Source organism: Tachysurus vachellii, chromosome 22, assembly GCF_030014155.1.
Source record: "Tachysurus vachellii isolate PV-2020 chromosome 22, HZAU_Pvac_v1, whole genome shotgun sequence".
Classification (NCBI taxonomy): Eukaryota; Metazoa; Chordata; class Actinopteri; order Siluriformes; family Bagridae; genus Tachysurus; species Tachysurus vachellii.
The window spans coordinates 8,967,727-8,995,221 of NC_083481.1; the positions used below are offsets into that span (position 1 = coordinate 8,967,727).

General features: G+C 38.0%; 1 protein-coding gene across 8 annotated transcripts in view; it reads right to left on the reverse strand.

Annotated features, from left to right (window-relative positions):
• Positions 1 to 4,079: 4,079 nt before the first annotated feature.
• atp2b2 (ATPase plasma membrane Ca2+ transporting 2) overlaps positions 4,080 to 27,495 on the reverse strand; it is a 166,163-nt gene continuing 142,747 nt past the window's right edge. For 4 of the 8 annotated variants that reach the window (XM_060858714.1, XM_060858712.1, XM_060858710.1 and 1 more), the window contains 11 exons: positions 26,761 to 27,002; positions 26,275 to 26,509; positions 24,108 to 24,287; positions 21,078 to 21,165; positions 20,032 to 20,138; positions 19,095 to 19,286; positions 17,653 to 17,866; positions 17,242 to 17,453; positions 16,454 to 16,561; positions 15,766 to 15,948; positions 4,080 to 5,112 (listed from right to left, as the gene is read on the reverse strand). In XM_060858714.1, coding sequence (XP_060714697.1) covers positions 4,804 to 5,112; positions 15,766 to 15,948; positions 16,454 to 16,561; positions 17,242 to 17,453; positions 17,653 to 17,866; positions 19,095 to 19,286; positions 20,032 to 20,138; positions 21,078 to 21,165; positions 24,108 to 24,287; positions 26,275 to 26,509; positions 26,761 to 27,002 — 2,070 coding nt within the window. In that variant the 3' untranslated portion in view covers positions 4,080 to 4,803. Of the gene's footprint in view, positions 5,113 to 9,668; positions 9,718 to 13,043; positions 13,216 to 15,765; positions 15,949 to 16,453; positions 16,562 to 17,241; positions 17,454 to 17,652; positions 17,867 to 19,094; positions 19,287 to 20,031; positions 20,139 to 21,077; positions 21,166 to 24,107; positions 24,288 to 26,274; positions 26,510 to 26,760; positions 27,003 to 27,495 lie in introns of all 8 variants that reach the window. The other 4 variants (XM_060858716.1, XM_060858713.1, XM_060858715.1 and 1 more) reach the window with 3 other exon arrangements.

Sequence of the window (27,495 nt, forward strand, 5' to 3'; positions counted from 1 at the left end):
AAAACTAACATTGTCAGAGATAACCGAAAGAATTAATAAGAATAGTCACTAGTGTTAAGAGATTAATTGTGAATAAATAGGAGCTTACAGATTACAGTTAGAGCAGTTACAGATTTGGATTATTGTTTTAGTTTAAAGTTCAAGTCCAACTAATGCTAAGCTTCATCTAAGTGTTTGAAGTCATAAAAAAAAAACCTTCAACTTTGAAAAAATTTCCAGTGGTCCTGTATGTATCCAGTGGTCCATCCCTGATATGGGAACAAGAGTTTTAATCTACTTTACACACGCACAAGTACTATAAAAGGAAAGGCTACCATTATATTTGTATCCTAATAGCTGATCAACGTTATCATTTCTAGAAGAAGGAGCCTTCATGGAATGAAATTCGAATTTGTGATTGTTTTAAATGTGTTCAGTGATAATCTACACTGATGATGAACCAATAGGTCAGACCAGTGATAACGACTATGTCATGCAGGAACGTGATATTTACTGGAGAGTTATTTAGCAGCTGAATTGATCTCATCTTGGTTGATGATCTGCACCGAACAGCGTCTTAAGACTTAAGACTATATTTAATGCTATGGCTTAAATTAGGGATGAAACAAATTTCAACAGGAAGTTCTCAGGAAATAAATCCAAGAGCAAGAGTTTCAAGAAGTAATCACCAAATTCTAATAAACAGGTTGATCAGATGAAACTAAATTCTAAACAGAAAGCTTTATTTCTGAAAGATAAGACCAGGTGGCTTTAGCGGTACATTTTAGGTCAAATAATTCCAATTTCTTTTACTTTCATCTATCATGAAGTCATACAGCTAAGTGTAGATTATCAGCAGCATAATCTTGACCATTTACCATTTTATCTTCATATGATTTGGGGTAATACACTGCAACCTGGAATTCCCTAGATCTTACTAATGGTCCTCCTAGTGGACGGCTTCTAAGCTTTTTTTTGAATAAGGATAGGATAAAAACGAGTACTTAAATGTGTAATGAAAGATAATAAACAAACCAGAAAAATAGCTAAAAGAGAGTGAGATAACAGTTAGCATTGACATTTTGCCATACAAAATGCTGTTCTTTGGAAATTGATTTTTTCTCTTCGATATCTTTCCCTTTTTTATCTAACGCAGAAGTTAAAAGTCTCTCCCTTAGCTCCCAATGCAGGTGTCACTTTAGTCAGGCATGTGGTAGCCTAGTGGTTGGTTGGGCTACCAATCAGAAGGTTGTGAGTTCCATCCCAGGTCCAACAAGCTGCCACTGTTGGGCCCCTGAATAAGGCCCTTAACCCTCAATTGCCCAGTTGTATAAAAATTTCAGATAAAGTAAGTCACTCTGGATAAAGTGACGTCTGTTAAATGCTGGAAATGTAAATGTAGTCACTGTTTATGTGAAAACACAGCTAGCCGAGTGTTTACTTTACTTCTTGCTAATTAACCATATTTCGAAGTTTTTTCTCAGATCTGAGCGATTTTCTTTTTGCCATGTAGATTCAAAGGGATCAGCTGAGCCTGCTTAACATTTTGCTACACACACAGAGAATGTTAGTGTTCATTACTTATTATACTGTATTATACAATCAATTAGTGTACTACTGTATTATACAATACACCTCTGTCTAGAAGGAACCTCGAGGTGTTATTCAGGTTAATGGTTTCGTCACTTGTCTGCAGTTTCAAAATGGCACAACTCCCTAATATTCAGTTACTCCGAGTGTGTTTGCATCTGTAGAGCAGTTAGTGTTCTTCCAAACTCTTTCAGCTGCTCTTGTATGTTAGTATGTTACATATTAATTTTCAACAATGTGCAAATTCCACAAACTTCTAGACAAGTGTAGTTTCCATGCGCCAAATATTTCCATATTTGGACCCTTGAGCGCCACAACCTTCCTTCAGGCACCAGGTAGCTCCGTCTAGCTGTTGGTTATTCTCAAATTACATTCTACCTCAATAACTGCTTGAGTTCTGTGGTGAAAACTGCAACGCACACACAGACACACACTTAGGAAAGCATCACACAAGACTCGAAAACTGTGGATTAGACACTCTTCTGGTTCATGCTGCTCTGGGAATTTATTAAGTGCTTTTTTTTTTTTTTTTTTTAAATTTTCTCTTATTTTTTGCTTTTTTGTTTTAAATTTTCCACTTGCGCTGCTGTCTGGAGTTGTGGTATGGACAGTCAAGCGGCAAGAGTCACAGTTCGTCACTTTTTTCAGGCTAGAAAATCCATTTACATCACATCATTTATTTTTTTTTTTTTTTTTTTTTTTTTTTTTTTTTGAGACCACAAACATTCCAGCAACACACTCTAAGGGGAGTTGGGGGTGACAATCAGAAAGCATGACGTTTTGCATAGTATTAAATGAACAAGGACATTGAATTCTTTATTTACAATTATTGTATAGATTTTTTTTTTAAAAAAAATCATAAAACAAGATGAATGAACACTTATCATTTACCCATAAATTGCTAGAGTGCCAAAAGTATCAGTGGCATGTTATCTTCTTTGTTCCACAAAATGCATGCTGCTAAGTACAGTACATAGAAGCTGATGTATTGCAAGAAATATTATTCAGAATTATTAGAACTCCTAAAAACAATCGATGGAACGGGATGTGGTTATCAAACTGTGTTGTTGTTGGGATTGTTGTGTTGTTGTTGTTTTGCAGGGAATTGTCATATCTCTAAAAACGGAGTCCGGTTCTTTCTTTCTGTCTAAAAAAGTACTTACCATTTTCATTCACATTCACCATTAGAAATGAAACTGTTACCAGAGAAATGATGACAGTGTTGGCAGAAGTTGCTCTGAAATAAATTACAGAATAACAGGGAAGTTTACAGGAATCTGATATGGATTGTTGACATTTGAATTTTGTTACGCATGCCTGAGCTAGCGATTAAAGCTTTATGCACCATCTCAACATGAGGAAACAAACTGATAAAACTAAAAAAAAAAAAAAACAAAGAAAAGAAAAGAAAATCAAGTGAGGACCTAAGGAAAGTGAGATTTGCTTGCATATTAAGCATAAGATCATGCTTCCCCGTAGTTCCAATTTAGGAGATAATAATATAGGAGAATCTGAAGGATCTCAGTGACATCAGTTCCCTCTGTAAATGTGCCTTCGTTTCGTGTCGTCCTCTCTATAGCACAATAAATAGTTAATAGCTACTGAATACTACTGTTGAGATGCTAGAGTATATTTTACTGACCGCAGGAAGACAAGCTTTGATTTTTAACACACAGAAGCACATCTAAATTTACACCACAGAAATTCATTCATATCTGGATAGTGCAGAAAAATGATCATATATGTATTATCTTTTCTTCTTAGAAAAAAAGTCAAAAGCCACATTCTGTTATTGTTTTTTTTTTTTTTTTTCCTTCACTTTGTTTTTTTTGTTTTTTTTATGTTCCCCTAAGTTTCATTTAGTTTTTCGGTCGTTCAATATGTCAACAGCTCTGCAGCCGGGTTCTGTCTTTCAAAGAAATGAAATCTAGAAATGAAAAAAGAAGAATCAACACAATATATCACAAGAATTTCAACACAACTCTGATTTCCATTGAAGCCAAACAATAATTTACATCCTTTAGAACATAAAAATCGAAAAACAATCTGCAGCCTGTTACGGTCACACAGAGGAGAAAAGAGGTTTTTTTTGTGCTAAATAAGCAGTTTTTCTAAACTATATCTTTAAATCCAACCTGAAATGGATGCTAGTATTCAAGACGGACCGAAATGTTTCATTTCCAAGCAGTGAATGTAAAACAAATTAAAACAAAGCGTGTATAGAAATTAAACTTTCATCTTAAAGTCCAAGTCGGGGGCGAGTTTAAGAAGAAGGGAATTGTTCAGAGTTCATCCCAACAATCGTATAACACTAAGATGCCACGTTAATTATATAATCCCACTATATTTTGGTTTCTTTTATAATCTTCTAAAAATATCTACATTATATGACAAAATAGCAGGCAAGTCCAGCACACGGTTCGTAATAAAACATCTAGAGGAGTGTATGTGACAGGTTGAGCTTTTCCAACTATGTCTGCCATATGGTTTTAACTCTAATGATTAAAAAAAAAAAAAAAAAAAAAAAAAAAAAGGACGCATCTAGTTTTTTTTTTTTTTGTAAACAAATTACATTCTCTTTAGGACATAAATAAGTTAAAGTAGTTAGAGTCATTGAAGCAGAAACAAGGCAACATGCCAACAAAGATAAACTCTGTATATATTTATATATTTATGTATATTATATATAGTATTTTTACGAAATGCTATTTTCCATAGGTTCTTCTTTTTCCAACAGGTGCAAAATCTACTTGTGCAAGTCGAGCCCTGCAACCTCGATACACAATTTATTCATTAACCAAATAAATCTATACAGTTAGGTACATGCCACACACGATACTCAGAGATCAGTGAATCAGAGTCTTAAAAGTTGCAGCCCACGGCACTCCCCACCAAATCAAATCCAAGAAATGAAATCAAATCGTTTTCAAAATAAAAACCCGGGTAATGTACATTCATGCAGGATAAGCAGTTAGAGTAGCTGAATTCGATTTAAATAATTCTCACTGTGGTCCGTTGCGTTCTCAGGAAAAGGGAGTTGGTCCGTTTCTGTTTTTCAAGTCGATCCAGAAAACGTTCCAATTAAAATCTCGATCTCCTAAAAGCATAAGCGGAGAAGAAGAAGGGGAAAAAATGACACGCTTCAGACCACACGTTCAGTCAGCCGCACATTTGTGCGTGTAACGTGTGTCGTCCTGTTTGAGGATTTTATTTGATTTTCCCAGGTGATCAGGGCTAGAGCGAAGTCTCCAGACTATGAAGTGGGCTCCCGGGACTGGACGAGGCAGCAGATTTACTTGTGTCGGTGGTGAGGTTTATGCCGCTGTCAATGGCATTGTTGTTCTTGTTGGGAGATGAAGGCTGGCTTGAATTCTTCCTGGCCGCCTCGTCATCTATGTCAGTGTCGTCTATGAGAGGGATGTGGGGTGTCGAATCCTCTATTCTAAACTCAGGATGGGTCATGAAGTTGTGGATGGAGGTTCGGGATTCGGGTTTTTCCAGGCCTTCGTAGAGAGAGCTACGGAACGCGTTTACCACGCGGATCTGCGAAAAAGGACAAAGATCAAAATAAATGAGTTCCCTTTTCATGGTGAGAACCGATACACCGGGAAGATAAGAACGAGAGAAGGCCACAGGAACCTCCATAATCCGCAGCTACAAAACTCAGAAAGGCATTCCCAAATTCACTAACTCTATCGTGCACTGAGGCGTTGTTGCACCACGTTTGAAAAATCAATTCAAACGATAGCTCAAACTTAAGGGTAAAAAGAACTGTAAGAAAAAAAGAAACCAAAAAAAAAAAAGCCAAACAATAGAAAAAGAAGCAGAGTTCCTTTCTTTGCACAGCACAGAATACGGTATACAGTGAAATCCGGTTTTTTGTATACCTAGAGACAATTTCTGTTAATTTTCAAAGGAAATAAAACACATGCAGCTTTTTTGTGGTAAAACAAGGTAAGAGGAAAAGATAAGATTTCAGACCCAGGATGAGTTTAGAATAAACACATCAAATGAGTCGACACAAGCACAGGATACGGAGAGATGGCTGAGATGACATGAAGTTCTATGCTTCAGGAAGCATAGAGTCACAACACCATGGCAATAGACCAAGCACCAGTACAACAACACAATGAAAACATGCAGCTCAGGACAATTCTATGTGAAGACACTTAAAACGAACACAGGAGCACAGACACACACAGACACACAGACACACTGCACGTGAGTAAGAAAAGACAAGAACAGACTGCAGTCTGTTCTCTTGACAACGCCATGCGTTTTTTTGTGTAAACACTCAAGTATAGGCCACAAAATTGTTCTTGCTCATGTTTGCTAAGACAAACTGTCTTGTTTTCTGGAAATGACTGTAGCTACGCAGAACTGTAACAAGTCACAGTATATACTGTATAATAGACTTAATGGCCTAAAATAATCAGATCCTTATAGTATATATTAGGGATGTACCATCTGGCTAATGGGAATATCTGCAACAGTTAATGAACAGCTTGAAGAGGGAAAACAGGCTGAAATAATGTGACAATCAAGTATCATTTATCAGCAAAAGGCTTTACACACTCTGTCGGCCCAATACACACTCTGGGTTCAGTTCAGACTTTGGCAAAGGTAGTTTGGAAGTTTCTAGTAATCCATCAATTATTATTCTTTTTTTAATCCTCCTTTCCTTCCAACTAGGGAGGGTGAACTCATACTGTACATGAGCTTACAGACAGACACCCATGATCAGCTGGTGTCACTTTGATTGACAGGCAAGAGAGAGAATATGTCAAGTCTCTCATACTGTCCAGAGACGGACAGATTAATCAGATTTTTGCATTTTTTTATTTACTACATCAGTAAATAAAATATAATTTGAGCAATCAACATGAGAGCAGTGGGCAGTGTAAATAAAAAAAGACTTATGGAGCAGTTTTCATGTGGGCAAAAATGTACTACATTTAATCACATGGAATTTACACCTGTTTTGGTGTGTCCATGTTTAGCATTGAATGTCTTTGTCACACCTGTTTTGGTGTGTCCATGTTAAGCATTGAATGTCTTTGTCACACCTGTTTTGGTGTGTCCATGTTTAGCATTGAATGTCTTTGTCACACCTGTTTTGGTGTGTCCATGTTTAGCATTGAATGTCTTTGTCACACCTGTTTTGGTGTGTCCATGTTTAGCATTGAATGTCTTTGTCACACCTGTTTTGGTGTGTCCATGTTTAGCATTGAATGTCTTTGTCACACCTGTTTTGGTGTGTCCATGTTTAGCATTGAATGTCTTTGTCACACCTGTTTTGGTGTGTCCATGTTTAGCATTGAATGTCTTTGTCACACCTGTTTTGGTGTGTCCATGTTTAGCATTGAATGTCTTTGTCATGTGAAACACCACAGCGGTGGTTAATATGAAGCTAATATGAAAGTAAACACTCGGGGCTTTGAGAATGTGTAGTTTTTCAAAAGTAGTTCTGTTTCTTTAGTCTACTAGGTGCAATATATTCACAGCAAAGTTCCAAACAAAAAAAAAAAATTATTTTTAAATGTTAAGTAAGTGATGATATCAAACCCATTTCTGCTCTCTGAGATGCGCCAAGTGTCTGCATCAGCAGTGAAAATACTACTAATGGAATCCCAACAGAGATCAAAACGTCCTGATTCATTTTATATCAGATAAAAATAATTCTTTTGTTTACACGTAAAATTCCCAGTACACTGCCATTCCACATAAAAAAGGTTAAACATCAGTGATCATGTAATCTATTACCTCTCATTTATCCCACTAAAACTTCACACCTGACTGGCTGCAACAGCAGATTTTCCTTTTCATATTGTTTGTGCTGACAATGTGGATGTAAGACTCGAATAGTGATATTCAAATATCTGTGCACATCCCCAATATATATCTATATCTGTTTTACACTATCTATAGCTACATATTTACATACGTCATATCTGTCTATCCAGGTGGTTTCTGTAATCATTCATTTACTAATATTTGCATGTCTTCTCTGTGATAAAATCCTTGCATGCATTTGGCATTTTTGAGTGTATTTACAATCTAAACAAATCTCAGTGTTGCTGTACTTCATATTGCTCCACACTCGGAGTCATTTCACACGAATAAAATGTAACTTTGAGGTGAGAATCACATGAAACTCAGACATGACACTGTTCCTGGATCTTGCATAACAGTGTAACATACTGTAAGTGTGTTCATAGTTCATAGTGTTTCTATGCTGTCCTACAGTGCTGAAACGAGTTGTCATGGTTACAGCTACAAATCTCACTCACTCACTCACTCATTTTCTACCGCTTATCCGAACTACCTCGGGTCACGGGGAGCCTGTGCCTATCTCAGGCATCATCGGGCATCAAGGCAGGATACACCCTGGACGGAGTGCCAACCCATCGCAGGGCACACACACACTCTCATTCACTCACGCACTCACACACTACGGACAATTTTCCAGAGATGCCAATCAACCCACCATGCATGTCTTTGGACTGGGGGAGGAAACCAGAGTACCCGGAGGAAACCCCTGAGGCACGGGGAGAACATGCAAACTCCACACACACAAGGCGGAGGCGGGAAGCTACAAATCTAACTCCTCATATTTCTATGCCATATTTAATATGTGGTTATGGAAATAAAATCATGTGAGCGTGTGTGACGTACTGTAGATATCTGGATGAACTAATTCTGTTTATTCACAGCTTTCTGGATTTAAAGGTTTTACCACAGAAGACATGCAAATCTTCTATTATACAGTAGATAAGAGACACTAACACTGTCCTAAAAGATTAGCGTAAGGATGCGTACTGTTCCTTTGCTACTAAGTAAAAGACCATTAGGTTGGTTTCCTTGCAGAATTCTCCTGTGCACTCATTTCCTTGTCGAGTACTAAAAGCAAAGTCATCTGCTCTTGCCAGAGATCTCGTGTGCTTTGAGTGCTGCCTGTATTTACCCCCAATGCTTCATCTGCTTGGACCACTAGCAAAACTACCTACACTCATGGTGGCACTGATTCAGCCCTATGGCTTTCTCCAGCAGCCATTACGTATGCTTAGAAACCATTCTGAAGTAATCGCAACACTTTTGAATGCACACATGAGCTATACTGTGGTGTTTGATCTTATCTGCAAAGGGCCGGTGTGGGTGATGGTTTTTATTCTAATCTAACATGAGCCACACCTGATTCTACCTGTTTAATCAGTTGTTCTTTGGAAATTGATGATCAGGTTTGGCATCTGTGTGGTTGGATTGAAAACTTGCTGCACATTCATCTTTTCTGGGTAGGATTGGACACCCGTGGTCTAGACTCTTGCCTTGAGAAGATATATTCTTAAAATGTTTAATGTATTTCATCTGTTGCATTCATCTGTTGATGTCTTGATGCTGGCTTTCGGCACAAAAGTCAAGGCATCCAAAACATCCATGATGTCTTTTAAAGGCATTAGTTCTTTGTTAGGAAATGCAGAAACTCCAGGTTTTCTGGAAGGAAACTTCCTAAACTTAAAGAACTGAATCTATTAAACAAACACTGGACTGGAATTAATCTTAAACATCTTGATAAACTATAATAAAATGTCCATATTCTTGAATTAATATATAACTCAGTGATAGGAAAAAAATGCTACTATCGAGCTATCCAATTTGACTCTCCTTACTTTTGTTCAAACTAGCAAGCGGAAATAAAACCAACACACAGAAAAAATAAACAATGAGAAAACGAATCACAGCGATGGAAAACCGGCCTAAAGTTCAGCAAGACTTGACAGCGTGAAGCCACGAGACAGAACGGGCCTCGTCAGGCTCACATAGACTACACAAGACAAGACTATGATGAAGACCCAACACTTTCTTCATACGTCTTCACAAAGCTGTGCAGAAAAAAAACAGTCACAATAATAATAATCAGAATAATATATTTTCAGCTTGATTACAAAACATATCTAGTGTTATTGAGGATATTGTTGGATTAAGGATATTGTTGGCTTATACTTGAATGTTTACGCATCCTGGTGAGTTTGTTTTTTTGTGCGAGAGGTTATTAGTTCACATCAAATTTAGCAACAGACAGCGGGTGGGGGACTCACAACCTGAAATTCACGCCATAGGCTGCACCCTCACTCCAAGGCGATTAGCACTCTGAGGGAGACAAACACATATTGGACACTGAGACAAGAACTCCTCTGAGGAATGGGTGGGTAAAGTCAATCATTTATATACAGTTACAAGAAAGCAAGAAAAGAACATCAGAAAATAGCAGAAAGAAGCAGAAAAGATGGTCAAAGATGCCCTCTGATGAGAAGAGTACTGTAAATACACTCTTTATCTTAGAAATGACTTCCTTTAGTCATTAACTGAAATCCTTTAACCTTCTACTGATGAATGAGGGAAAAAAAAACACTTAAAATTATTTTAAAAAATCTAAACATTTGGCAGGAATTTTGGAGTAGGTTGCCATGTTGATATTCATTCATTTATTCATTCATTTTCTACCGCTTATCTGAACTACCTCGGGTCACGGGGAGCCTGTGCCTATCTCAGGTGTCATCGGGCATCAAGGCAGGATACACCCTGGACGGAGTGCCAACCCATCGCAGGGCACACACACACTCTCATTCACTCACGCAATCACACACTACGGACAATTTTTCCAGAGATGCCAATCAACCTACCATGCATGTCTTTGGACCGGGGGAGGAAACCGGAGTACCCGGAGGAAACCCTCGAGGCACGGGGAGAACATGCAAACTCCACACACACAAGGTGGAGGCGGGAATCGAACCCCCAACTCTAAGTCACCGTGCCCCCATGTTGATATTCTTCTTCTTCTTCTTTCGGCTTTTCCCTTCAGGGGTCGCCACAGCGAATCATCTCTCTCCACCTAACCCTATCTTCTGCATCCTCAACACTTGCACCCACTAGCTTCAAATCCTCATTAATTACATCCATATACCTCCTCTTTGGCCTTCCTCTTTGCCTCCTGCCTGGCAGCTCCATGTCCAACATTCTCCTACCAATATACTTACTCTCCCTCCTCTGAACATGTCCAAACCATCTTAATCTCGCCTCCCTAACTTTGTGCCCCAAACGTCCAACATGGGCTGTCCCTCTGATGTACTCGTTCCTAATCCTGTCCAATCTTGTCACACCCAAAGAGAACCTCAACATCTTCAGTTCGGCTACCTCAAGCTCTGACTCCTGTCTCTTCTTCAGTGTCACTGTCTCTAAACCATACAGCACGGCCGGTCTCACCACTGTCCTGTACACCTTCCCCTTGATTCTTGCTGACCCCATGTTGATATTATTAACCATTATTATGAAAGAGGAAAAATACATCTGAATAAAAGTTGAATATAACATTTCGTCTACATAAACACATGTAATTCTTCATGCAATTAATTTGTAGGTCTCACATTCCTTTGAAATGAACTCCAGCTATTAAAGAAAACCTGTTTCAGACAATTGTTTGAAGAGTTTTTGAAGAGAATTGTCTGAATCATTTCCAAAAGCTAATCAGATCAGCTGTTATAGTTACATTGATATTTCCACCAACATTTAACCAATTGTCAGAATCTCAGAATGATCCAAAGACAAACAGAAATCATAAAACCTCTACCACGTGGTGCAGAAGTTTAAAAAATGCAGATTACTAAAGAATAGCCATAGAGCTCTTTTGAGGGGTCACTGCGGAAGATGGTCAATGGGGAAAAAGTTTGAAAAAACGATGGATGGTTATTTAAATGACCATCAATTACTTGTATTCATCTAAGTAATAGATTTTTTACCTTCTAGAAAAAAAATTAGTAAAAGGTATGTCATCATATGGCAACAGCATGAATTTATTTAATTCGACTACAGTGTGGTGAATTGAGGTCAGGCCAAAAAAAAATAAGGTAAGTGCTGTTATATAAACAATAGCCAACAACTGTATGATAACCGATTCAAGCAGTTAACATACAATCCACTTGGCTTTGTACAAACCACAATAACACATTTCATATTGATCCAACTCCTTTGCTGTACAATGTTTATATCACTCTGCTGTGGTTCTTTGCTCCCTGTTCAGGGTCACCACACAGATCATCTGGTCCACTTATTTGATTTTGGCACAGGTTTTACACCGGATGCCCGTCCTGATGCAACCTTCTCGTTTAATTTGAGCTTGGGACCTGCACTTAGAGTTAATCCCTCAGTGTCTGGGTTAGTTCCCTGCCCAGGAATCAAACCCAGTCTGTGGCAATGACTGCTGCTGGACCACCAAGATCACGCTGCAACATACAGAGTAAATAACTAATATTTTATTTGTTTCCCTAAACCCAAATGTATAGATTGCTATACTGTATATCTTTTGGTCACAATAATTTTTTTTATATTTAATAGTTACGCTATTGTTCTATAGCTATTTAAAATTTCTTTTACTTCATAATTGTCAGGGATCTGCGCTGACTTTTGGCCATGTGCGATTGTTGTTGTTTTTGACACGTGGCTGCCCCGCCTTCGTCTGCTCCTCCCTGTCTCCACATCTGTTCCCCATTGTGTGTGATTGTCCTTTTTGTATTTAAGTGAGCCGCTTTGCTGAATGCAGGGCGGATTCATTAGTTACGTTAGTCCCCGTGTAGTGTGGATATTTCTGTTTGTCTTCATTATTTATTAAACCCCTTTCATTTGAAGCTATCCTGCGTACGGGTCCGTCTCCTTCCTTCCTGGTTGTGACAATAATGCATAACACTTAATAGATATAAGGCATTTGCCAAGTCCATGTGCTTCTAAATGAGATAATTAAATATATCTTATTTTAGGATTATAAGGAATAATAAGAATTAATGGAGAGAAATCTAATATTTGTGTATGTTTTAAACCTAGCATGTGTACGTATTGCATTTTAGTGTCCTGGCTGTCGAAAAGGAAGGAATTAGTGTTGGGTCTGTGGTGAACTCAATTAGTTAATTAGACCAATTAGTTCCTCAAGAGCTCTCGGTTGCACAATTATAAACTGTCGTAGAAAGGACAATATTTACATGTACATTATTTACTGTCTAGTGTCACCCAAACGAGGATGGGTTCCCTTCTGAGCCTGGTTCGTCTCAAGGATTCTTCCTCATATCATCTCAGGGAGATTTTCCTTGTAACCGTCGCCTCCTTCTTGCTCATCAGGGATAGATTTAGATAGATAGAGATTTATAGTATTTTAAATTTTAAAATATTATTTTACATTCATTTTAAACCTGAAATGCATGTAATTATTTCTTTATTTTTATACTTATTTTTATTTTATTTTTTCTTCTGTTTCTATAGTTCGGTAAAGCTGCTTTGAGACAACGTGAACTGTTAAAAGCGCTATACAAATAAATTGAATTGGAAATATCAAATTGAAATAAGTCGGTTTCACTCGGTCTATTTTGGATTTGATTTTTGAATTTTTCCAGAGTGCATCTGAGACAAGCACACAGAAAGTAGTCACTCACGGCCAGCAGGAACAGCGGCAGTGCTGGTGGGAGAGGAAAGGGCATTGGACAAGGACATGTGACTAGGACTAGAAACATTGGTTACATCCTGATTCTGGCTGGTGGTGGAGGACTGGCGCCTTAGTGCTCCCTGAAAGGAAGTCCCGCTCTTGAACGTGTTCACAACCTCGATCTGCAACAAGGGTACAGACAGTACATACATCAAATAATCCACATTTAAGTACTGGTTTGGAGCATTAGGTTTGAAGGCACAAAGTTTCACACAAAGTCATCTGTTTCACAGCATTGTTACAGAAATTGAAATAAAACTGTTGTTTGAGTGAACCAGAAGAAAGAATGTCCAAAGGTTCAGTACCTGTCATCTGAAGGAAGCACTGCTAACATAAGAGAATTAGTGAAAACAAAACCAAATGCATAGAACACATCATGCAAACATACACAAATATTCACTTTTCATGTCATTTCATGAACAATTTTGAACAATGAGACTTCTTCTTTTAGTAACCTGAAATGTTGCTTAAATTGTTGCTAGCAGATTCTGAGCTGTTTTTCACACATAGTGTTTCACATTAAAAAAACAATTGCAAGGTCTGGTGAAAATGTCTAACTGTCCCATGTAATAGAAGCAAAAACCGTGTTCAAATTTACTCAAATTAGAGATAAATAAAAACATTTGGAAAATGTGCTGTTAACCGGAGAACATGCTGTAAGTATAGTAAATATTCTCTCACTCTCTCACACACACAAACACAGTTTTTTTTAAATTATCCATGTTACAAAATTACTGGTAACTTAAATATGAATGTTATAAAATAAAACAAAAGCACGTCCTCGTCCTGTTATCGCTCCATGCAGAACGCTCACTTAGTCCTCCTTGTAAGCTGACTGAGATTTTGCTGCTTTGTTTTCGTTCCAGAGCATCCTAGTTCTTTTGTTATGATGTATTTTATTCTAGATAAATTCATCTGATCTGTTTTAGACATTCTGCATTCTGAGTGTTATTTCTACTGTACTGTATGAACTAGAATCTGTTTTCTACATTTCATGGTAATTCTATAAAGAATAATGCTTGTCAGGAATCTCAGCCTTGAGACAGAGGCACTCAGCAGACATATGCAGCTCACAGCGCTGTGGTGCAGGCTTCCGTGTTGCCATGTGCTTATTTTCATTGCCATGTGTGTTTTTGTTTTGCTGTCATTGTTTGTCTCCCTTGTGTGTTTTGATTACTCCTGCCTGTTTTCAGTTTTCTCTTAGATTTAAGAACTTGTATTTCTGTTTTCCCTGTTACTGTGTGCACTGTTCTGGTTAGCTGACTTTGCAAGTTTCCTAGTTTTGGTGTATTATCCTAGCCCAGTTTACTCCTGACCTAGCCTGCTTTTGACCGGGATCTTGCCTACAATCTTGGATTTAACTGTGTGCTCTTTTATTAAAACGCTTAACTGCACCTTTATCCAACTCCTCCTCCATTACCTGACAGAATACGTCACCTACTACATGGACGCAGCAATAAGCAAGAACATGTCAGAGCTCGACACGGTTTAACATAAACCCCCATCTTATTTCAACAGCACAGATTGTCCTTGGAAGGATTTTTGTTATAATGTCGAGTCTGTAAGTTTTTGGAGAGTGGTGAGGAGGGAAAAGCTGGAGATAAGGAGAAAGTGAAGTCCCCAGCCGAGCTTGAGACTGACATGTTAACCTCCCCTGCAAAGCTCCAGCCGGAGTCAGACGAGGCGGCTTAGTTTCTTCAAGAACTAAACATTCTCCAGAGGCTGACAGGATGGACTCCCGTCAGAGCTCCTTCCAGTGGCCATCAGAACTGTTTGTAGATCGTCTTAACATTTGGCTGTAATTTTGTGTTATGCTTTAGATTTGGCTGCTTGCTCCTTTAATAAAACACCTGCATTCATCTCAAACTCTATTTCATAACACTCCTAACTAGCCACCAAACTACTACTGACTTCAACAGAGCTAACCATTTGTCCTCTTTCTAGAAGGAGGATTTTTATAAAAATCTCTACATATGGCAATATTATTCATTAACTTTTATTCAAAATATATTATATTAACAGCTCTTCTGCAGTGTTGAAGGTCAAAATGACTCCTAAAAACACTACACACTATAAATCAAAATATGTCCACAAAAGCAGTCATTTTCTCCTTAGTATTATGGGAACAATAATGACTTGCACAGATGATTTGATATTAACTCGATGATGCTGCTTAGAAGCCCCAGTCCCTTCCTCTACGTTCACATGCTCAGAGCAGGCATTTTCCCTTGCTTTCTTTAAAGGTAAGAGATTCAGTAGCTAAGATTTAAGATTAGTTCAGAATAATAAAATAGTTTTTCACGATAAAAATGGTAAATCACAAGCAGGAGAAAAATTTGATTTTTGCACCAGCCTATATAAATGAATTTATTTTCAATTCTACTGCCTGTACAGTAATCAACTCTTTTGGATTGTTTTGTATTTTTAATGAGACCTACTAAATACAGCACCCCTGAAAATTTTCTACATTTTTATCGCCTGGATTCTGGTTAATTTCTTTGTTTTTTTTGGTTTCCTCAAAGCTTTCTCAAAAGGAAAAAGAATAAAATGAAAGCTCAGAATGAAAGCTTTCCCTACTATCAAATTAAATCTATATGCATGCAGATAAGGCATGAATGCCTGTATGTCATATCAAGTATCTTGAAAATTATTGCTGTCTCTGTGCCTCGCACCTGAGTCTGGATTCTGCTGAGACCACGGAACCAGAGGATCTGTCCTCGTCGTAACTCCCTCTCAGCATGATCAATTTCCTCCTGATCCTCATTCATTTCCTCTTCTGGTGCATCATCCTTCTGTGTAAGCTGACCAGCTGCTTTCAGGAACCTCAACTTACTGTTCGGGACGGATGATATCACCTGAGTCACACCAAGGAATCACAGGTTGGTATTATAGTGATAAGAAACTACATTTTAATGTATGATTAAGGTAAAAAAAAAAACTTTTCACTGAATTATTTGTGGAAAAAGTTTTTAAAATAAGATTCCAAAAAGATTCTTTGTTTGTCACAGACTTTTTTCAAACATAATTTTTTTACCACTACTATATACAGTAGCTTGTGCAAAGCACTGCAAATATTTTTACACATTTAAGTCATCTTTAATCTGTCTCAGTTTATTTTTCCACTTCTGTAATGCTAATTGACATAATGAGATACACCAAAATAAAAACAGATAGCAAACAGAGTGATGAATTTTAATTTTAGGTCAATTTTACGTCTTAGTCATTAAGAATCCAACAATTAACATATACAGTCTATGATAAAAGGTGTTCAGGTTCTAGTATAACTTTTGCACACTACTGTAGGCTGAAATCTAGGTGGCTCTGACTGAAAAGTTGTCTCTAACTGAAATAGCAAGATACCTGTCCCCAGACCAGCTCTCCAAGCCCGAAGAACACACACCACATCCACTTTTCAACATCGAGAGGAGAGCAGCTGAAGGGTTTCCCTCCAAACTGCACAATAACAACCTGAAACACAGAAGATTATATAACACAGTTAGAAATTTGGGAAGCCTTATTTTTTTTGTCTTTTGATTATCTCCATATTCACTTCCTGCTTTCCCTCCTGCTATCAGAGGTAGATTAGTATAGTATTTGCTCTTCTGTATTTGTTTATCTCTGTATTATTATAGGCACAAAGGTTCAAAACCTTCGTGAAACAGTAGTTTCTCGTCCTTAGAAAATACACACGTTGTAACAAATACTAAAAGGTACCAATAACTACAACCCAGAAACTAAATTTGGTCCTGTTTGCTCCAAAGAAAATGCTTTAAGATTCCTGGAAAATTCCCTGAGTTCCTGATGTTCCTGCTGTGGAAACAAAGCCTACATCCTGAAGTCATTACTATGAATTTATTATGCATTTTCAATGACCAAGGAGGGCATAAAATGTGCTTTTTCGCTAAGATAACATCACCAAGCTGGATATTTGTATAATGTGAACATCTTTATGTCCTCATTGAACATCCTTTTTAAATATAGTCTCACTATGCTGTAAGAATAACCTCTAATTTTCTGGGAAGGATTTCGACTAGATTTTAGAGTGTTGCTGTGGATATTTGTGTTTATTCAGCCACAGGAGTATTAGTGAGGTCAGGCAGTTGATGTTGGGTAAAGAACTGTGCATTTGGATTTGTGTTAATTAATACCTGAATTGCAAAAGTGCCCAGAACAATAGAGCAGAAGATAGGGTTTCGGAAAATGCCATCAAACACGTTCCTCTCGCCGTGAATCTTGCGGGCGTTGATCTCGTTGAAGAGCTGCATCATGACAAAGGTGTTGAAGATGATGGTGTAATGTTCAGATGGAGGCGAGTGCAGAGGTGCGTTCCTGCCACTGTCGATGTCAAAGAGCTGCTCGCCTACACAAAAGTGGTTATGCAATCAGAAATATATATTTTTTTCTTTCTGCGTAGTAAACGTTCTATATCGCTGGTATTACAGAGTAATGTCTGAAAACATCTAATCTCCCCCAGATTTCAGGAAGCATACCCTTAAAAAATAATCAGGGAAATTATCATATAAAATATAAAAAATTTTTACTGTATGAGAAAGACATACCCACAAACAGTAGACTGAATATGATGATAAGCTGGTAGATGCCATGGCCCAGAATGTTCTTGGTCATGGTACTAGAGATGAGCGGCTTGTTGCGGCCATACGGTTTTCTCATGAGCAGAGATTCAGTCGGGGGTTCCGTGGCCAGAGCCAGGGATGCGAAAGTGTCCATGATGAGGTTCACCCACAACATCTGAACAGCTTTCAATGGAGAATCCTGACAGAAAAAAAAAGAAAAATGTGGTCAGAGATACAAAGTAGAAAAGGTTGCTCAGTGGTTAAGAGGTTGGACTACTGATCAGAAGGTCGTGAGCTGAAATCCAAGCTTCTCCAAGCTGACACTGCTGAGTCCTTAAGCAAGGAACATTACTGAAAATCATTGCATGCACCAATTGGATAACCTAAAACTTGAGATATCCTGTCCAAAACTAAACAAGAGAGTTGTTGGTCAGTGAGACAGACATTGAGACTGAACAACTGAGATGGTTCTCATGAGAGGATATACAGACTGATGTAAAAATGTTATCAATCATCTGATCAGTGTCATGAGCTGTAAGAGAATCCAATGTAAATCTGGTCACAGAACTCTGACATAAGACTGCAACCTGTCTAATATCTGCAGTCTCTATGATAATCTTTGACATTTTGGGTCCACGATCGGTCACAACTGACCTGACTAATGTCAGTTTTCAAGACATCAAGAGCAGATAAAAAATACAGCTAGGGATAATAATATAGCTTCTGAGATTTAAAGCATGCGTTTTATAAATTCTATGTAAAATATGTTAATATTTTGAGAAATTGTGTAGAGCAACAGTGCAATTTTCAGTGATCCTGCACCAACCTTGCAGGGTAAACTTTGATAAAACAGTCTGCAGCTCAGTGTAGAGTAGAAATAACCTTTACCTTGATTTTTCTAGGCCAGTGTTCCTTAAGGAAATTCAGCTAAGTTATTACAGCGGGCTGGAACTAGGTCATCTGCCTTGGCCCAGTATTATTATGGTTATTATTATGGTTGTGTGTTACTGCAGCCATGTTAAGAATACTGTACGTCCTTTGATTGGAAAGTTGAAAATGTAATACTTTCAAAGATTTTCACTGATCCACAGCAGTTTTACAGAATTTTCTGGTACATATAGATATATTTGAACACATTTGGTAATTGTGTTGAATTACTGCATGTTCAACAATTTAAATAAAAGTAAAAAAAAAGTTTGCGAATAGAGACCTACAATATTTACAGCATATGGCAGACGCCCCTTATCAAGTGCAACTTACATTTTTATCTTATTTTGTACAACTGAGATACTTAGGGCCTTGCTCAGGGGCCAAGCAGTGGACGCTTGGTGGACCAGGGATTTGTGCTCACAACCTACCATTCAGTAGTACAACACCTTAAACTCTAAGCTACCACATCCTAGAACTATCTTGCATATCTGTATAACCTGTGTAATACAAGCTCCAGTAAATGCCACGATCACGGCCACCACATTAACAGTAAGCTGGAACTGTAGGAACTTGGAGATGCTGTCGTAGACATTGCGTCCCCACATCACTGCTTTCACAATACTTGAGAAGTTGTCGTCCGTCAGGATAATGTCAGAGGCTTCCTTGGCCACGTCTGTACCTGCAATTCCCTGTAATTAAAATGAAGATTTTGATTATGAAAAAAGTTTGATCTGAAATTGAAAATTTCTGCACAACACTCAAACATTTTTTCTTGGCCACATAGGTGTGTCAATGTGGGTTAGGCTTACATTCAAATAGAGATCTCATGCCTAGCAGTTTTCTCATGTGGTTTTCTGGTCACTTAAATTTAAGTACTGTTGAACCAAAATAAGTGAAGCAAACAGAACAACAAAAGTAACAATGACATATCTATATGGTGTCGATGTCAACAGGACCCCTGAAGATGTGAACGTAGAAAAATAGTAAGATACTCTTGGTTTGTTGAGCAAGAACACAGATTATGTTATTCTTAATTTTGGTCAAACATTAGAGGTGACAAACTTTTTGCCTGTTATTCAACCAAAAACACATAATATAATTGTATACAGGTGAAATGCAACAAAATGTAGATCTGACATTATAGGACAATTGATGATCTTCTTATCTGAACTTATCCCTTCCTCAAAGAACACACTAGGGGGCACTGCTGCATTTTTTTTTTCATGTGGAGGACACAAAATGGCGTGATGCTGTGTGTCAGCGTGACGATAGCTGAGAAATGAGGACAGCCTGAATTTGGGTGGCACAGGAGAATGCAAAGACTCAAGGATGGAATTACAACATAGCAGCCTGATTTCCCTCTCCTGGCAAAAAAAGACTGAGCAGCTGGTTTGGCTGTGGTTGAAGTGTGGTTACGGATGAGGTGAAATATACCATGGCAAAGCCGACATCTGCTTTTTTCAGAGCAGGTCCATCATTGGTACCATCTCCTGTTACAGCCACGACCTGCCTCTGCTCCAATAGCGTGCTGTCGATTATACCTAAGACACAGAATCATTACAGGATAAACAACAACAACAACAATAATAATAATAATAATAATAATAATAAACAGGTATCCACATAATAGAATGACTGCAGTAGTAAATTGGTACATTACTAAAATTATTCCTTAACCTGCACCACAGTGTGTAAAAGCATATACATGTTTTAATTGTACAGAACAGTACACAAGTACACAAGCTTTTGTCATCTTATACACAACCGCAGTGAGGTGTAAGGCTTGGTTAAGGCTTCACATTAATGTTCGCATTAAATCGACATTAACAAATCAGCATTAGTACAGCATAAATAATGTTTAAAGAAAAATTAACTGTTGATTCCATCAACAGTTAAAATAATCGCACATAAACTGAATGATAAATGTTACTGAGATTTAATAATCAGCTTTACACTAGTGTTTGTCAACAATGGCATGTAAATACTCAAGCCTTAATTATGAATTCTGCCTATTAAGTTGCAGAGACATATTAATTAAGTCCTTGCATAGCTAACACAAATGTTCATTACTTGGTTTAGAAAATTAGCAACATCGATTCACTTAAGTATTAATTTCTTTGTTAACATACAGTACAAATTCTGGGCTTTATGGTTACTCCTATGGTTCAGGCACAAGAGTGTTTGCAGGGAAAATTGAAATAAATAGCATTTTTAATAAATGTAAATTTAAAAAAAAAGGATGTTCAGTCAGTCGGTCTTCCATAACAGTCAGTACTTATTATTTAGCAAATTTAACTTTAACTCAAAAAAGCTTTTCAAAAGTGCTTTACATATTACAAGAAGACAAGACAGTAAAATAGAACGATGTTGGTCATTCATTATTTTATCTAATTAAAATTATTACAAAAAACAAACAAAAAAAAAAAACAAAAAAAACAGAACATTTTAATATAATTAATAGATAATGCAGATTTTCTCACCTTTAACAAGTGTGTGTTTATCCGTTGGAGAAGACCGGGCTAACACTCGCAGCTTAGGCCAAACTTTATCAATGCGCTCTTGTTCAACCTACAGATGACACGCACACAATAAGCTATTAGGGAAGTCTGATTCCCTGCAAGTGTAAATGCAACACAATCCTGAGTACCTAAAGTCATCATCATAGTGTTACAGCCTTTACTTGTTAGTACGAGCGTGGGTGTAATTAGAATAATACTCGTACGAGGATGCTAGAAAGCTGAGCTATGGCAGAACAATCTAATTCTTTTGCTCAGTAATTATTAAGGGTGTTTGAATAAGATTCACTGATTTGCTTTGGTCCGCCAAATTCAAAGTCTGGTGCAGGGTTTAGCAAAAACTCAAAATTAGAGGAATATTTCATCATTTATATCACTAAATAAATAAATAATTGAATTGCTTTAAGCGAGATTGATCTCAGAAGAGGAGTCTTTACACCTGTAATGGTACCTGGTAATGTCCAGAAATTGCCAGTGAAAATGTATTAAATAAATATAAAGTGCATTGAATGAATTGAAGACAATAACAGCCTAAATTTAACATTAGGTTAAAATTTACACATGCTCAATAGATCAGGTTTATTTCTGGCACTGTGTCTATTTTATTTCTCCCCTCTCTTGCCCAGAGTGCCACCGTTGATCCACAGCCGAGAGCTGGAACGAGGCCCGAGCAAGTCTGCTGGGACCGCAGACAGCCAGGGCATGATCCTTCCAATCATGATTCGAGACAATGCAGAGGGAGGTGAAGTTGAGGTGTATTCACAGTAACATGTATACATATGACTTGTGCCAAACAAGATATAAGTGCCATAGTATATGAGTCAAGAACATTAAACGAGTTTGGTCAGTTAGCAGTGGACTACATGGAGTGAACAAGGAGGGTGGTGTGAAGACACAATTCCTGGTACACTGTGTGACTGTGACCACAAAGGAGAAAGTGAGAGAGCTGTAGGACAGCTGCCTTTGGCACATTGGGACAATACGGGGTATGGCTTCATTTTAGTCCTCAAGGACCATGTGACGTATCATGAAACAGTGCCTCTGTGGTAAATCACCATATTTGTGGTCTGGGAGGTGCCCTAGACCACCAGAGGATTTTCTCTTTTCAAGTTATACAGAAATAAGCCCCATGGAGTGTTGGACATAATAAAGAAAGCTGGGTTTATGGTCAAATATGTAGTAAAAATGAGGTCCCTAACCAGACTACTTCCACCATGACTCATATAACCTCTTAAAATGACTCTTCAATTGGCACAGACCCATCAAGGTCATATGTAGGGAAAACAAAACACATGGAAGATTTACCACTACCTCAATCTTCTAAATCACTGAAGATAGGCAGGTCTTTTTGTACCTGGTCATGGCAGACAGACATGAGTTGGAATGAGAGCATTCAGAAGCATTAGGTCCCAACCTAAAACCACTTGTGCCCCCTTTCCACCGTTTGCTGGTTCCGAGTGCTGGTTCAGAGCTGGTGCTGGTTCGAAGTTGGTTCCACTGGCGAGCCTTCTAAGAACCGGTTTACCTTTCTAAGGGCTAGAGAGCCATCACAGAGCTAAGTCTTACGTCACTGAATACAACGTTATATAGCAATGTTAGCGCAGCAGTTGAAACACAAACACAACCTCAACAATGGCGGATGTTGCTTTACTGTTAATGCTCGTGGCTTTAGGAACCTACATTGGCATCCAAACGCAGCGAATCCTGATTTAAAATTATTTAAAAATGTCGCTAACAATGTTTTTTTTTTGTCTTGTTGGTCACAGTAACCCCGCCCCCAGCCCTGATGCAAGCTGTTCTTAAGTCTAGAGCAATGTTTTGGTGCTACTTAAGAACCACTTTTCCTGGTTCAAAGCTGGTGCTTTAGGTGTCGAAAAAGAAAGAATAGATTTTAAATTAGGCTGTGGCTCTGAACCAGCACTCAAACTGCCTTGGTGGAAAAGTGACATTGGAGACCAGCTGTTACTGTACCAAAGAGTAGGTCAGTAAATTTCAGGTCAATTTATGAGGTGTTTTCTCTAGTCCCCTATGCTGACCTAATAGAATATAGAGACTCCCTCCAGTGTGGTTGTGTGCAGGCTATTATATTGCCTGAACATGAATAGGTGGAAATGCTAAAGATTAGAGAAACGTTGTGTGGCCTGAGCCCAAGCCAGCCAGGGAAACCATTTCTGCATGGATATCCACAGTTTGCTGTTTCCAATGCCTTATTTAACAAAGTCTTGGAATGGCTGGGCATGGATTATTTTTATTCAACCCTGAATTTGGTCAAGGACTTTTTTCAGGTGGACTTGTCAAAGTTTAAGAGAAATGGTTTTCTCCACACCCATTTGGCTGCAGCAATTTGTCACACTTTGGGCTCTTCGGAGTGCTGGCTACTTTCCCATGACTAATGGACCAAATTCTATGGCCCCGCTGTGCATATGCTAAAAACCTATTTAGAGAAAAATCCATAGTAATGGTTGTTAGTGTCATATGTAGCATGGTAGGGAAAGCTCACATCCTTGGGCAAGCACTTGACAGCTTCTAAAGCCCTAGAGATGTATGCAAATGGAAGTGTGGAGGTATAGTACAGTACCTGGGGTTCTACTTAGATCATTGGGCATCTCACAAATGATAGTATCTCCTGCTTCCTGCTTCACTTGCCTGATGTATCCTTCCCCTTTTTGTGTTGCAGACCAATGTCCAAGACAATGGCGTGTGGGATTTTATCCCAATGTGAAGGATTGTTTTGCTCCAGTGTTGCATCTGGACTTAGTCCCACTCCTTTACATGTTTCTTACAGATATCATTTATTGAGTCACACGATGTCAGCTAGTTCAAATTTAATGATCTTGTGGTGGTGTATAAATAAGTTTGACATCAACATTAGCTTGAAGCACTCTATGTGTCAACATAGAACACCATCTCGAAAGGAGGGTCTGGTCATACACACACACACACATACACACACACACATTTTGTGTGTCTGTCTTAGTACTGAACATGCAGTACCTCTCCTTTTTCATTACGAATCCTTCTGTTGAATTCTTTGCCATCAATGCACAGAAAGTCCTCTCCAGGGTGGATGATGCCACACTTGATGGCGATGGCTCTGGCAGTGTTGATATTGTCACCAGTAACCATTCGCACAGTGATGCCAGCACGCTGACACTTACGAATAGCTTCTGGCACCTGCAGGAATAAAGTAGGCAACTGTTTCAGAATTAAGAGAATTTTACCAATGAAGGATGGTATATGAACAATTGTACATAACCTGGAGACTATGTAAAAAAAAAAAAGAATTCCTTCTTTATGAGGCCTTTTGAATTTAAGTCGATTAGCTTTGTTGCCAGGTAAATTTTATTCATGTTTGGTCTGACCACTCATTAGAGGCAGATGGAAGAGGAAGAGCTTCATTAATAATTAACAGTGGAAGAGGAAGGTGACAGGTAACGTTAGACCTTTAACTGAAATGGATTTGTTTACAGATTCTCAGGTATCAGTCATGATGGTTTATTAGTGAATAAGGGCAACCCTGATGATGACTGCAAGACTGTACATGAATATTTTAGGAAATATTTGATTCAATAAATGAATGCTTTTTATCTTACAATGGCTTAGTTCAAGTACATAAATAAATAAATAAATAAATAAATAAATAAATGGCTAGGTTGATTTATATATATATATATATATATATATATATATATATATATATATATATATATATATATATATATATATATATGTACTGTACTAATTAGATTTTATTTTGAATGCCAATAAATGTTGTGTTTTTTTTGCTAAATGTCAAAATTATTCTTTCTGTCTAAATCACATTACATTAATAATGATAAATACAATTGCTGAAACTTACTGATATATAAATGACCCTTTTCTCCACCTTGTTAATTAACACAGCTTATTGTGTGCACACTCACTCACACTCACATGCATGGGACAGGTAACCAACTTAAAATGTATTGCAGTGATGATGGCTGTCATAGTTACACTGTCACTTAACCCATCATTAGGAATATTAGATTTTTTTGTCATCTAGTATATCTATGTAGTTATAATAGACTCTTTTTCAGCAATTGTTGGGATTGGAATTAAATTTTGAAAAAAAGAAAAGATTTTTTCATATTCAGATGTACTGTAATGGTTTCATGGCTTTCATTGTGTTATGGTTTCATTGTGTTTAAAATATTTAATTAGAGTCTGAGCAGAAAATGTCTGCATATAAAGACTTGCACAGTCTTTATAGTGATAAGAAATAGTGCATTATATCTGATTTAACATCCTGTATTTCTTACAGCTAATTATGTGAAAGTGGTGTGATTAATATGACTAAAAATTACAATCATTATGCTTCTGTGGAACAAACAGAAATACAAGTGTGTGGAAAATCAATACAGTGTCATTCAACCCTTACCTACCTAATACAAATTTAAAACTGTGAGTTATGTAATATACAGTAGTTAATAATTTTCAAGAATCATTCAATACTAACAATAATAATAATAATAATAATAATAATAATAATAATAATCCTATTTGTTCATTGTCTTGTCTTTTTAACCATGCCGCGTTGCCGATGACAGAGCGGAATCAATGTCAGTGTATGTTGTTCTTCATCGTCCTTTGTCCCGTTTAGTTTTCGTCTTTGTACCTTTTCTTTGCATTTAATATATATTAAACCCTGTTAGGGGCACGGTGGCTTAGTGGTTAGCACGTTCGCCTCACACCTCCAGGGTTGGGGGTTCGATTCCCGCCTCCGCCTTGTGTGTGTGGAGTTTGCATGTTCTCCCCGTGCCTCGGGGGTTTCCTCCGGGTACTCCGGTTTCCTCCCCTGGTCCAAAGAGATGCATGGTAGGTTATTGGCATCTCTGGAAAATTTCCCAAAGTGTGTGAGTGAATGAGAGTGTGTGTGTGCCCTGTGATGGGTTGGCACTCTGTCCATGGTGTATCCTGCCTTGATGCCCGATGACGCCTGAGATAGGCACAGGCTCCCCATGACCCGAGGTAGTTCGGATAAAATGAATGAATGAATAAACCCTGTTCATTTCAAGCTATCCTGCATCTGGGTCTGTCTTCCTCCTCCCGGTGTGACTAATAATAATAATATTTTTTTGAAAAAACAACACAACCAGAACATTACTTTACACCAAAATCTCACCTCTGGTCGCACAGGATCCTCAATTCCAACCACACAGATTCCAGTCAGGTCAGTCAGGATGATGTTTTCTTCATCCCAACTTGGCTCAGGATTAGCAGGAAAGTCTCGGTAACCCACACAGATGGTCCTGAGACCATCACAAGCCATGGGTTCAATCACCTTCTTCACCATGTCGTCTCGGTCTCGAGGTCGAAAAACCCGGGGCTCGCCTGCTTCATTTAGAATACGACTACACCTAGAGCATTGGCCAATATTTCAAATCAATTAGAATTCTAACTTTCAGCATTCTTGTTCAGCAAGTACAACAAGCATTGTGTATAAAATTTCTGATTCAAACATAAAACCCCTTTCCACAAATAGACAGTTGATATATGATTATGTATTCAATTTATCAATATCAAAACAATTTATATGAGAAAATTGCAAATGATCATGAAATCTGTTAAAAAATCTAAACAAAGAAATATGAAACCAGAGGGCACTTGCTTTTTCAGGATAATCTCAGATGCTCCTTTGCTGTACATCCTGAAGCTTCCATCAGGAAGTTTGACCACAGTACTCATGGACTTCCTGACCGAGTTGAAGGTGTAGACTTTATACAGCTTCTCTTCGGGGATCTGGTTCCGAACGGCCTGGTAATCCCGCTTTAGTTGCTGCACAAGTCCTAAAAGGCCACACTCGGTTTTGTTCCCGACCTGTTTGGGCAGACCTCCCTCCTTATCTGGGGGCTGAAATAAAGAACCACAAGATGGTTTGGATATCTGACCCATAATAAGCAATGGAGATGGCTAATGCCGGCACTGGCATCAATTACTGTACTTCATCTAACAGCATTCTATAACATGTAAAAATCACTACAAGGTACAGATGCAACCTTTTTTAGACATTGAACGCATGTGTACAATAATTCCCTATCTATAACCCTTAAAAAAATCAAACACCTGGACGAAATTTGGAAAGCTATTTATTTTAATTATGCTTGCCTTAAACAGTAATATGTTCATGGAATATTTACTGAAGGCATTTCTTAGGTTGACTGCAGAGAAATGTCAAGCACAGAGTAAAGATTTCAAATATAGTACCTAAGCATTGCCTTAGGATAAATTTAGCCCAATACAAATCTATGGGCATTGATAAATGACTGTTAAACCAGCAGTAAGGACAATTCACAAGGTCACAGAACTGCAAATGCTTCATTGTTCCAGCAGCAGTGCTGCCTTG